The sequence below is a fragment of the Diceros bicornis genome, chromosome 16 (genome assembly GCF_020826845.1).
Source record: "Diceros bicornis minor isolate mBicDic1 chromosome 16, mDicBic1.mat.cur, whole genome shotgun sequence".
Taxonomy (NCBI): Eukaryota; Metazoa; Chordata; class Mammalia; order Perissodactyla; family Rhinocerotidae; genus Diceros; species Diceros bicornis.
In genome coordinates this window covers 62,981,061-62,994,531 of record NC_080755.1, presented here as the reverse complement: position 1 = coordinate 62,994,531, position 13,471 = coordinate 62,981,061, and the positions used below count along the sequence as shown (strand labels likewise).

Below are 13,471 nucleotides of genomic sequence, written 5' to 3'. Positions count from 1 at the left end.
GATACCACAAGAATTTACCGTGTCTTCCTGAAAGCATCCTTAGGATTGGGGAGGGGTCATGGAAGTTAATGTCTTCTGAATTATGGACTGTGCCCACCTTTTCAAATATATTTCCTATATATATACCTTAAAATATAGATGCAAACGGTGAAAGCTATTTCCAATTATTTTATTGGTATTCTCTGGTTTGTACCTGGGGGTTCTCGTATGCTGTCAGAGCAACGTATATTTGGGTAACTTATAAAGTGGAGATTTCGCAGAAGCAGATGGAATTATTAACTCACTGTGTCCTTCCAGGATCTCAGTCCTACCACTTGTCACCATCATCCATTCAACTGTACAAGCCAAAAATCTGAGTCATCATGATGCGTCTTGTCTCTCATTCACCATCTTCACTCTGACAGGTTCTGTCTCTTCATCTTCATGGCTGCTACCAGCCTGCCCTAGGTTACTGTCACCTTTTGCCTAGGTTCCTGTAATGCCTTAGACAATAGTCTTCTCAAATCCTCTTCTACCCTTATATCTGTTCTCCACTCTGAAGACTGGGTTATATTTTTAAAACTAAATCTGATTTTGTCACCTTCCTGCCTTAGATCCTTTCAATGGCTTCTCATTGCTCCCAGGATGAAGATAAAAGGGCCTGCGAGCCCTGTGTGGCCTGCCCTCTCCAGCTTGCCCTTTCTCCTTCCCCCTGCACTAACTTCTTCCTGTTCCTGAACTCGCCAGGCTCCTTCCTCTGCCGGACGTTTATTCCCTCGGTCTCTGCTCCACTTTAACTCCGACTCCCACTCTACATCTCAGCTCAGTGAAGCCGTTCCTCAGTCCTCAGGGTTCCATTCTTCATGGGGCTGTGCTGTTTCATTTCAGAACCTCGATTCTCACTTGCAGTTGTAGAGTCATGGATCATTCCTGTTGGATCACTATTAGATTGTGAATTCCCCAGGGCAGGAGCTGTGACCTTCTGTGCTCACTATTGTGTCTGGCACATGGAGACACTCGGTGTGTGTGCATTGAGTGAATCAACTTTCACACATGATAATACAAATGGAAAATGAAATCGTCCTCTGGAAAAATGGGAGACTTTATGTTAGAAGGACAGCTCCGGTGGAAATGGCTTGTTTTTCCGTCGCTGCCCTGGTTCTCTCCTTCCTGGGTCCTCCTTACGGTCACCCCTGACTTGCCCTCCCTCCTTTCTCTGGGCTCTGCAGCTGCTGACGGCCACACAGGCAGGGATGAGTGGGGGTCCCAGTGAGTCGTGCTTGACGAGGACGGATTTCTGACACAGACTTCATCAAAGTTTGGCTCTTATGGAAAATTTCACCCCGTTTGTTACCTCTGATCTTGCCTACAAGTGACTAGGCATTTTGGTCTTTTCCTTAAATCTTTCAGAAAATACTCAGATAATTTTGCTCACCTGTTACTTTACCGCTTTCCTTTTTCAAAGCCTTGCCTTTTCTTTGGCTCACCCCCAAACTCTGTAATGTGCCCCAAAGGTAGCAGTAAGTTTTCTATGAGTTTCTGGACAGAAATTGCTGACATATACCGTCTCTGGGAATAACCAAGATGGCACCAACAGCAGCAGTCCCAGTTTTCTTTGTCCTTCACGAGTGCCTACGGGTTGGGAAGAGCGTTTCCTTTAATCTTCACATGCGATGTGTGCTTGTTAAAACTGCAGCATGACTCTGCTGGTGAGAGTGAGGAGGGTGACAAGATGAATTGCCTAGTTTCAAACCATCGCGATTTAGACTTGATTTACTTGGCAAGGTGTCTCTGTCTGTCTGTTTCTCTCACTCCCCACATCATAAATATATTTCAAGGAAAATATTAGGTGTTATGATAAGGCAGTCCCATATATTTTACTGTCTTACCAAGATTTGAGTTATTTTATTCCAAAAAATTAATTTTTAGGCTTTGTTTTTCTTACTAACTGTTTAAAAAATCCTTAGGGCAAAAGTATTTTAGCATCAATTCATTTATTCTATACTTTTTTTCTTAAATAGTGCTCAGTGAAACCAATATAGCCTAGTTGTTTCTCTCTCATTCTCTCTTTCCCTTTTTTCTTAGGAAACTGCCTCACAAATGGTTTAGGCAGAGTCTAAATCATAAAAACATATACAGACAGACACACATACCCTTTTGTTTCCTGTGCTTGGTCAGAAATTAAGTTGAGAAGTAGCCCTTTTGTTTCAGGCTAAGATGCTGTGTTACTATCTATGAAGTAGAATGTTCCCTTTCTCCATTTTGGCACTTTAAAGATCAGAATTCGATATTTTTAAAACTTATCTAATTTTGTGACTCTTTGTAAAAGGCCAATCTATGTATTTAACCTCATTTGAAATTTTCCTCTGAAGATAGGCTATGACTGAAAAATAATGATTTACTCAAGGAGGTTTGTCTGTCCTCACAGATCCTTACCAGGCACCAAAAGTTAAGGAACTCCTGAGTTAAGCCACCCACACGGAAGGAACAGCAGTCTATGCATTTACATGATTTGTGGGTGCTGAGTAAGTTAGTCATTTTATATCTCCCACATTGTTGCATCTGTACTCCTCAGTCCGTGGCCAACAATAAGCAGGCTATTCCAGAGGCAACAAACCATGTTTCATTGCCACAGACTGGGAGATGCATCAGGAAGCTTCAGGCTGGCTTTCAGAGTGAGAGCCGGTCAACTGCCTTTACCTTCTATACCTTGAGCGTGGCTTCCATGTTTGTTTAAAGTGGACTTGTCAATGGCCCCAGTAGAAGAAATTTAAATAAGTTTGAAAGTGTCTACACAATGTAATATTTTGTAGCCATTTATATAGCCATATTGAGAAAAGATAAAGACATTAGAAAATATTTAATAAAAATGCTGGATAATATTTATTGGTCATATGTGTCAGACGCATATATTAACACATTTAATCCTCAAAAACGATATGAGACAAGTACCATTATTTTCCCAAGGTCACATAGTAGTAGTGACCGCTCGGTAGTACTGTCTCTGTACCATGTGTTGCGGTCTGCTTACATAAGGTAATGATCACGATTTTCTTTTTAAACTTATTCATACATATACATCTATGTATATCCAGCTCTGTCTGGATGGCAAGATTATGAGTGATTTAGGAGATTTTTATTTTCTTTTTGTGCTTTCCAATTTTTCTATAATTTAGATGGATAACTGTTACAAATAGTAGAGAAAAAAATAAGTAGATTTGTTTAACACTAGGTCGGTTTAAGCAAAAGAGGAGAAACAAGTTTCAAAAGAGAATCATTGACTAGCTTTCTAAAATGTTAGGTACTTTTGTATCTTCCATTATTGGGGGAAATTAAGAACAGACTGCAGTCAGTTGTGCAGGGGAGAATTGGTCAGTTACTGGACGTTTACAGGTGATTTGCTCAAGGCTGGGGTGGATTTGATCTAAGGTAATACTGAAGCTCAATTTGAGAAGTTTTTTTCCCAGCAGAAATATTTGGGGTGGTATAACCAAGCGCGCACTTTCTTTTTACGTGACGGAGAACTCCTTCCCTTGCCTGAGAACCTCTAGACTTCTTCACCTCTATCCTGTGACTGCGCCCCACTTGTCAGTCTCCACTCCTGCATCGAGACCATCCTTGTTTTACCAATTAAAGCAGCTGAGAACACAAAAATGCTTTGATTACACAAAAGCCTCTTTCCACCCCTCCGCCCCGCCCGGTGGAACTGAACTCTTCTCTCTGCCTCTGTTGTTCCCTATTGGTAGTCTTCTTGAGCAAGTCACTCTTGCACCTGCTTGCTTTTCTTTTCCTTCCTACTGGAAGGTAAGTTCTGCAGGAGGCAGGGGACTCGCTTGCCTGTCCAACAGCCTGTACGCTGCCTGTACTTTTCTGGACATGCAGGATGCTTTTCACAGATGAATTGTCATCTAAGGTGTAATGGCGTACGTCCACACTGAGACCAAAGAAGTCAAAGGTCAAGGTATAGGACTGAAGAAAAAGTAGATTGGGTAAAGATTAGAAGAGCAATTATGGGAGCTTTATGGAAAAGCAAAGAGGACATTCCCGAAGCATTAAAAATAGTGCTTAATGCTTTTATTGCCATATGAATAACCTGGGGAAATGAACATCTTACTGTTAGAGAAAGGTTCCACTGCTCTTTCAAGAAGGAAATTGAATACAAAGGAGTATGTTGTTTTCATCCATGTTATGGACTACTTATACTCACACATTGCCATCTGTAACTTCTGGAGTAACCTATTTGGTTAAATAAACCGGCCGCTTCCTTTTAATTCATTTGCCTGGGAGAAAATATTTATGTTTTTATATCTATCTGTTGTTTGAACAGCATCCTGGTGGGGAAGAAGTCTTAAGGGAACAAGCTGGAGGTGATGCTACTGAAAACTTTGAAGATGTCGGGCATTCTACAGATGCTAGAGAGTTGTCCAAAACATTTATCATTGGGGAACTTCATCCAGTAAGTACATTTTTGGGGGCCTTTACTTATTTCTCTTTAAAGCTGTTGATTGACCTTATTCAAATCTGTAGGCTTGCATATTACAGAACTTAAAAAGGAGTAAAGCAAAAACAATGTCTCCTGATTTTAGAATACCATTTTTGTCATAAACAAATTGACCAGAAATTTCTTTGCATATCTCTGGTTGCATTTTTCACTGGCACTTGGAGTCAGAATCCCCTAGTCCCAAGGCCGTGTCCTGAGGGTGGTGCGTCTCAGACTCTGAAGTGTCATGGAGCAGCAAATTTTGGAAGGTGGGGCGTATCAAGCCAGTATAATTATATTTTTTTCTTTTTTGACCAAAATATTTTCCTTAAGAAACTTCTTTTTTCTTTCATTAGTTTGAAGATATTTTAATTCTAAAATATGATTTAAAATTCTTTTTTTAGAAACCAGTCATGTTAAATGAATGAACTCTACCTTCTGTAAAACCCACACATTGTCCTCATTCTTCTCACTTCTCCAGACCTTTGAGAACATCACCTTTGGTGCCAGCTCATGGACTGACTTTAAAAAAACACAGGCCTCATTTAGCTTTTATAAAATTTAGGCTCTTCTGTGGCAGTTTTAAATGACCATGTTAAACTTTGCTAGTCCGTCAACTGAAGTTATCAGGAATGTATGAGCACTTGGAAAGAAGTAGCCGAGTTCTCCGAGCATCCTGAGCAGACAGGCAGGTCCCACGCTGTGTGTTAAGCCCTCCTCTTTACCTCTGGAGTGCACCTGGACCTCTCCTCAGAGCCAGCGCCCTCCTTTCTGCTTTCCCAGCTCGTGGTTCCTTACCAGTAGCCAACCAGAAGGGGGATGAGGTGCTGCTGGAAGTGGGCTCTTTAACAAGGAAAAACATTGGCAAATACCCTCAACCCAAGTGAGCACATTGAGAAACCACTAAAAAACAAAAAAAAACGTAGGAAAAGTCTTGTATATGGTGGATGCATGCTGCTTGTAGTGACCAGGAATGAAGGGAAGGTTAAGCCAGACTCTTTGTGGAAGGCCTGATGATAGGAAATTCATTTTAGAACAAGTTCCATTGAGTGGGGAGGGTTTTTTTTGGTGGTAGGAGATGATACTTGGAGAGTAAGCTTCATTTGTCTGGAAAGTTTATTTGCCCACATATTTTCTTCTTCATACTTCAAAAGTGAAGTAGTTTTATGGTCATCAGAGAGGCTGGGCTTAAAATGTTCAATCCTTATTCTTTCCATTCCAAAGCTTGTGGGGTAGAGCGGGTGGGTTTGCAGGCCGTGACTGCAGCATTTCTGTCTCACCTGCCCACTGGGCTTACCTGCGGTCAGCCTTTAGATGTGCTTTGTTTTGGACTGCTTTGGCTGGAGGTTTAAGTAGATTATGACCCTGTAATTGGGAGATTGTGGGAATTCACTGAGGATATCACGCAAATAAGATACACATATACACATGTATATGTGCACACACACTCATACATGCAGACACACCCCTCCAAGGGAATTTGAGAGGATGGAAGGGAAGAATCTAATTAGGTCTCAGCTGCTCCCTGAATTAAGGATTGCAATCCAAGTCTAATCAATGTAAATATACATCAGCATATAAATATGACTGTCATGGATGCTATTCTCAACTTTGGAACTCTAGATCGAACATATCTCTCGACACTTAATCTGCTATTAATTTTTGCAGTCAGGTCAGATGGATCAAACTTTGTGTTTAACAACCTGGATAGAGGAACCCAAAATGCTAATTACTAAGTACTAATGTTTTTTAAAAAAAAACTCAGTAAAAGCAAGGACTTTGGAAATGGTACTTTTTGTAGATGTCTTTTCATTCCATAATGTGCCTTATTTTTTTTATTGCAGGATGACAGATCAAAGATAACCCGGCCTGCGGTAAGTGTGAGCATCTCAAATGTCTCAGGGGCTGTAGTTGTCTTCACTGTATTTTACTTCTGTCAAACTGGAAGGCAAAGACCAGCACAGGCCTTCCTAGGTTAGAGGAATATGTAACCTGTTGGCTCAGCAAAGTTTATTTGTATAGACTAGTCATTACCTTCTGTTAGGATAGCTTGTGTGTTATTTTCATAAGACTCTCAATACTTAAAATAATTTTTTCATCATAATTGTCAATAGATACCTTTTGAAGAGCTACTTTTTATAAAAGTAGCATTGTGCTTCTGATCTGAAAGATTTGACACAAGCTGTATTTTCAGAGAACTTAAAATCTGATTGAGCCGAGGTCTTATTACTTACACCTTTGAGGACACTACCCATGTCTTCTTCATCTCCATGTCTCTGGAACATAATAGGTGTTCAATAAATATTTGTTGGATGGATTTAATGTTAATTAAATAATAACATTTTGGTGCATTTTCCTTAGGGAAGGAAAATAACTCTAGTAATACTGATTTTACGCTCTGGTTCACTAGCCCTTCTCTCTGAGCTGATCATCTCACTTACATTTGAAGATAAATCCATAGTAAGAATTGGTGACAGCAGTCAAAGTTCCAAAAAAGTACAAGTAGGGGGCTGGCCCCCTGGCATAGTGGTTAAGTTCGGCACGCTCCGCCTCTGCAGCCCGGGTTCACAGGTTCGGATCCCGGGTGCAGATCTACGTCACTTGTCAGCCGTGACGCTGTGGTCATTGTGGTGGCGACCCACATATAAAGTGGAGAAGGATTGGCGCAGATCTTAGCTCAGGGCTGATCTTCCTCAAGCAAAAAAAACAGGAAATTTGGCGACAGATGTTAGCTCAAGGCTAATCTTCCTCAAGCAAAAAAAAGAGGAAGGTTGGCGACAGATGTTACCTCAGGGCTAATCTTCCTCAAGCCAAAAAAGAGGAAAGTTGGCAATAGATGTTAGCTCAGGGCTAATCTTCCTCGGCAAAAAAAAAAAAAAAGTAAAAATAGAATAGTTGCTGGCCTGTAGTTAAAAGACCGTGGGAGAAAGTTTTGTTCGAAACAAACGACGCAAAGAGTATAATTTTTTCATTTTGGTTTATACTCTCAGTTTTATTAGAGAGAGTATAGCAGCAGACTCCACAGAGCTTGTGTTAGGAACTGGGGAACTCATTTTACTGCTGTTGCTGACAGGACATTATCTTTAACCTACAACAAAATGAAAGCAGTTAACCCGACAGAGCATAAAGGCCATGTTTACCTCAACACCCTAGATAGTACGATAAAAGTCTTATCTAAGGCTGTTTTGTGCAAAGCAATTTCATTTATATCCTCTTCTTTCCCTGTTCAAAAAAGGCTTAAGCTCAACCTTGGTGATCTGAGTCCGTCAGGAAGATGAAAAATGGACTTCAGAATTCGAATTGCCTCTGTAACAATTGCTTAGAATCCTTGCTGTTAGTTCATACTTGAGTGCTTTTTTTGAGGCTTCTTTTTGGACCCCTGAAATTTGTGATGCATGACATTTTTGCTTTTTCTCCAAAATCTGTCAAGGAAAAGTATATTTTTTCCTGTTAGGTATTCAGTATGTTAATAGTCTTGGTGCAAATCATTCAGCTACAGTAAAACAAGGATTTGATAAGGCTCATTGCATGAACCTAGATCTAGTATAGATCCAACCACATCCCAAACCACGATGCTCACAAGCAGAAAACACCAATTAGGCCTGGCGTCTTCTACCATAACGGCTTTATTTTTGAAAGACAGACTCTCTTCTCTGTTATGTGCTTGTAGAACATATGTGACTGCTTATGTTAGAGCAGAACTGGGGGAATGTGGGGCAAGAACTTGCTGTTTTGCTTAGAGGCCGTAAGCAAATACTGTGAAAGAAAATACATGGTCACTCTTCTAGATTTATCTGTCTTGTGCTTCTAGTTTAACAGAATAAGAGTGTTCTTAGATGTTTCTTTTGTTGTGTGTGTCTGTATAACCATCCGTCTGTCCCCAGGCTGATAAACGTATGCTGGGGTCTGAATTTTTGGCACATTGCCTACTTAAAATATCTAGTTGGATTGTGAAATAAGATGCAGCAAAGATTATTAGCTTGTACCTGCCCAAAGGAAAACATGATGTTAGGTTGCCAAACTAAGGTATTTGTAGACAAAGAAATGATGCATTTTTAATTAAACAAATCCATATCTATCAAATTTGTTTACATGGAGGATATTAGTAGTGGCAATACCTTTTCTTGGTTGTAGTTTTCAAAGCATTGCTGTATAAAAGACTTTATTTGATTCTCACGATATTTCTGTGGGATCCATGGACCTTCCAGGGAAGGTGAAGAAAGTGAAGCTCAGACCTTGTTCCAAGCTTTGACTTTGCTCAAGGTCACACACTGCAGAACCACAGCTGGCACCCATTTCAGGCATGGCAGTGGCAGTCTCTTACACTTATGTAGGCTCTAGACTTCGCATGAAAGGCATTATTCTGTCAGTATTTTTTGGAAAGCCTTCCAATTAAGGAATGGGCTAAGTTAGATGAACTTACAAATGACATGACTTTGATTTGCCAAAGCTTGATGGGTTTTACATGCTTTTATATAGAGCTCATCCTGTACTGATTTAATTATTAACCTTTTCCTGCTTGAAACTGAACCCCTCAGGGTCACGGAGTGAACAGGTGGCAGAGCCCCTAATAAAAACCATAGTTTTTTCTCCCTGTTTATTGTTGACATATTTGTTAGTTAGATCGAAATCCAACTTAGGCCCCTCAGGGCATTAGACAGGAACGACAGTTTCCTTTTTCATCAAAGTGCTAAGTGGTAATTCAAACTTGCTTTAACTTTCAAGCATCCCTGGGTTAAGAGCCTAACAAATAATGAGCAATCAGAAGTGTATATGATCTTGTGAAGTTCAGCTCTTTAGAAGGTCATTGTTCCTGGTGGCGATGATGCACTGGCAGTGTTGAGCGTCAGCACTCATGGCCATGACAAGGGTGCAGCAAGGACAGGCCAGCCCAGTTTCCATAAAGAGCTGTCGGCGTGTTTGGTAAAATGCATGTGCTCAGTATAACGAAATAACAGATCCGTCTTTGCCTAGTGTTTACTAGTTGAGGCTTAACTTTCTAGTGTGGCAATAATATTCCACCTCTAGTGAACTGTTGTGTTTGACTTTCAGAACTGATTATGTCTTGCTTCTAATAGCTAAATGATGTTTTTGCATAATCTAATTATTTCTAGTAATCCGTGTTAATTTTATTCATATATGCAAAATTTGAAAAATAATCTTGCAGTAGTTATGCATACTTTTTTTTGTGTTTCTAAGATCTAACATTGCTTAAAAAGATAATAAATGTGCAGTTTTCTTTTTAAATGACTTATTTTTTCCCCCCTATCATGTCAGGAATCTTAAAGGCCGTGTTTCCAGGTTGGTGGGTCTGGTAACTGCTTTGCTTGCTCTTCCCTGAAAGGTTCCTGCCTTTTCACGGGAGTTTCTGTAACGCGCCTTGCTGAGTGTAGCTTCGCCTCGCTGAGACCGCTGATGGCTTTGCTAACGATTGGCTTTGGGGAGCTGCAGAGACAGGACTTCTGACGAAGCTGCCTGACTCATGGCTACCTTCCTTTGAGGCACTAATACTTTGCTGGTGTGGAATATCAAAAGAATGCTTCTTAACACGTTTTCAAGCCCGAAAAGTTTGTTTCACTAGCCCTTAGTTATTCAGCTGTTTGGGGAAGTATGCATTTTTCCAGGGCCATCCTTAGTTCACTTTTGTGGTACTGACAAGAAGAGCTTCTCTGGGACAGTTCTGGAAGATAAGACAGGTCATAACTGTGAAAGACCCCCATGCACGCGGTCTCCTTGTTTGGAGGCTTCCTGGCAGGTGACAGTATGAAGTCCACCCCTGAGGCCTCCAGAGTCTTTCTAGAACTGTCTTGTCAGAGTTAAAGAAGACCAGGAGAGGTGGTCCAGGGTGTTATAATTTAAATGACGGTTCTTGGGGCCGGCCCGGTGGCGCAAGCGGTTAAGTGCTCGAGCTCTACTTTGGTGGCCCGAGGGTTCGCAGGTTGGGATCCTGGGCGCGCACCTACATACCGTTTGTCAAGCCATGCTGTGGCAGTGTCCCATATAAAGTGGAGGAAGATGGGCATGGATGTTAGCCCAGGGCCAGTCTTCCTCAGCAAAAAGAGGAGGATTGGCAAATATTAGCTCAGGGCTGATCTTCCTCACAAAAAAACACAAAAAACAAAACAAACAAACAAAAATGACGGTCCTTGATTTTTTTTTTTTTTGGTTGACATGTCTGTAATTTAATTTGGGGATACTTACTTCATATAAGATTTGAATTAAATAACTGATGTTTTTATTGAATGTTTCATTCATGCTTTTGAAGAATTAAACTGCTCTTTTTAAAGGTAATAATGGGGTTGTGTGTATGTATAAATGGTGTTTTCAGTTTCTACTTTAAACTATTTAGATGTCTATTGTGTGCAAGATATTTTATGTAGCCTATTAATTTTTAACATTATTTTCAAGTTATCTGTGTTATGGTCTATAAATAATTTAAATATAGATCATTCTTAAATTTTTTTTTGTCTGAAAAAATGGTAAAATTAGGCATTTTAGTTAAAGGAAGTTTATGATGTAACTTTCCCTTTCAACATTTTTTGAAGAATGTATTGAATATAATATTGTGATCTTATTTTAAAACAGGTTTTTAGTCAGTTGAATAAATGTTCAGATGATCCCTTTAACTTACTTTTTCTCTTGTGTTTCAGGAAACTCTTATCACTACTGTTGATTCTGATTCCAGGTATGTGGTGGTTTTCTTTTAAAGTGTTATTGCATTGGAAGGCTCATAGAGTCAGAGTTGGCCTAGGAGCCTCTCTCTCCTCCCATCTGAGGCACCTCTCTGATGCACGGGCTCCCACCATGCCACTCTCAGCCAACAGCCCAGTGGTTATCTCCACTCGGCGCCCAGACTCCTGGGGCATTCCCTCCTAAACTCTCAGACAGCTCAGGCTGTGGACTCTCTTCAGAGTGACCCCAAATCTCGCCCTCCAGCTGCGTCTGCCCTAAGGAACATACAGAACAAATCGAGTCTTTTTCCCTCAGTGCAGTCCTATGGCCTGTGCAATCTTGTCATCTCCAGGCAAACATTCCATTTCCTTCCTCCTTTGATGTATGGTCAGTTTCTTAATTGTAATGGTTACGTCTTCCTAAGCATGGCTCAGCTTTCCTTTGTCCTTGTTATAAGTTGGCCCTAAAATTGAACCCAGTAATCCAAGTATAGCATGAATCACTTGTTCTAGGGACCAGATTTCTTCATTACAGTCCAAGATCATATTAACATTTTTGGCAGCTCTGCCATATTGACTTGTATAATTGCCATCATATTTTTTTTTTGAACCCAAGCTCAAAACCACACATTTTGCCTGTTTCATTTCACTCTGTCAAATTTAACTGCAGTCTGTCAGTGTTCTGGTACATTCCCTGCCTGCAGGCAGTTCTTCACCTTACTGTTTACTGACATGTCAATTTCCTTCTAAATGGAAACTGAAAACCCCGCCAAGATGAAAATTACACTTGTTATCCTTTTGCAATTTAAATCTTTATTTGACCTTGGTCTTTGAATGGGTTGATGTGTGCAGAATATTAAAGGATAGGAAGTTTATGACAGAAAATAGTTGTATTCATAGGTGTTATCTGGCTTTATTCTGAGTCTAAAACCTATATATTAATTTCTGTTCTCTAAGAAATTATGGGTTCAAATCTAAATGGAAGATCTTCCTAGCTCTGTCCCCTGATTTGATTCGTAATCTGTCATTTATAGTAGATCAAAAATTCTATGCATCAGGACTGAACAATGTGTGAGTTAGGGATTTTTGTGAATTTATACCGATGGACCACAGATTAAGCAGTTTGGGCATGCTGTTTCTTAACATGTTAAATCCACGTACGTGTCAAGATGAGATTTTCAGGACAGAATCCCAGAGTGGAGAGCTGTGGTGCTAGTAGCACCCTTAGTCATACAGTTCAACCCCTGAACTTTACAGCTGGGGGGACATGATTTGCCCTTGGCTCTAGAGCTTGCGGATGGCTCTCCCAAAATGAGAACCTTGGTCTTCTGGTTCTCAAGTTAGTGCCGTTTTAAATCCTTAATTAATGTATGTAACTAGAATAAAGCCTGTAAGGAATGTTCACTTTTGTGAACTTGTGATGGCTAACCCAGAGTTGATGTCCTTTAGATAAGTGAGTCACGAGTCCTAGGTGGCATCTGTGGGGGAGTGATTCATAGCTCTTTGTGTAAGTTGTAGGAATAGATTTAATTGGAGCTGGAGGGTCATTAGTTTTCTCTTAAGGCCAGAAGGGTAGAGAATTGCTGGTATACCCAGGCACTCACTTTGTTTTTGGCAACTCAGAGTTGTCTTTTCGTCCAGATAGGTTAGAGAGGTAGTAGGAACGTGCCATGCTGATTTTCATGGTAATCAGAAGGAGCAAAAGTTCTGAGTCCCCTGCATCCAACACCATGTAAGCATCATTGCTGTTTCTTTCCAGCTGGTGGACCAACTGGGTGATCCCAGCCATCTCAGCACTGGTCGTAGCCCTCATGTATCGCATCTACGTGTCGGAAGACTAAATGCGTTCTCAGAAGCCAATGAAAGAAAAGACTGCTTTGGACCAGGGAGAAAGAAGCCCACATTAACTGCTTCAACTGACAGAAAACTTCACCTGAAAAATAATTTTAATACACCTGTTTGCCTTTCCTCCTACATTAGAAATAAAACAAACCAGAAAGAACTGTCCTATCCTTTCTACTCCTGGACTTTTAGAGTGTGCCTTTTTATTCATCAACTTAATTTTGATGTTTCATCATTACATAATTTACTTAATGTGAGCATGATCTTTTAAAGATATATCTGACTTTTAAAATATACCACCACGTTTGCCTGGGGTACCTCTTTGGTATATAATTGTTTTTAACATTTGGAATCTCTGCTTATTTAGCAGAGTCATTTAATGTGCTAGTTATTCAGATCCGAGTTGTCTGTGCCTGGAGGAGGGGAACATTTTTGGATCTCTCCTTGTGCCTCTTCACATCTAACTGAATAACCCAGTATTGCATGTTCCCAATGTAGT

The 13,471-nt window shown here is 40.4% G+C and overlaps 1 protein-coding gene across 1 annotated transcript in view; it reads left to right on the top strand.

The window, feature by feature from the left end:
- The window catches only part of LOC131415480 (cytochrome b5), a 33,237-nt gene extending 20,082 nt beyond the window's left edge, over positions 1-13,155 (top strand). Inside the window, exons 2-5 of the mRNA XM_058557304.1 lie at positions 4,307-4,435; positions 6,304-6,333; positions 11,110-11,144; positions 12,890-13,155. Of these exons, the coding sequence (XP_058413287.1) occupies positions 4,307-4,435; positions 6,304-6,333; positions 11,110-11,144; positions 12,890-12,971 (276 nt within the window). The 3' untranslated portion in view covers positions 12,972-13,155. The remainder of the gene's footprint in view (positions 1-4,306; positions 4,436-6,303; positions 6,334-11,109; positions 11,145-12,889) is intronic.
- Positions 13,156-13,471: the final 316 nt, after the last annotated feature.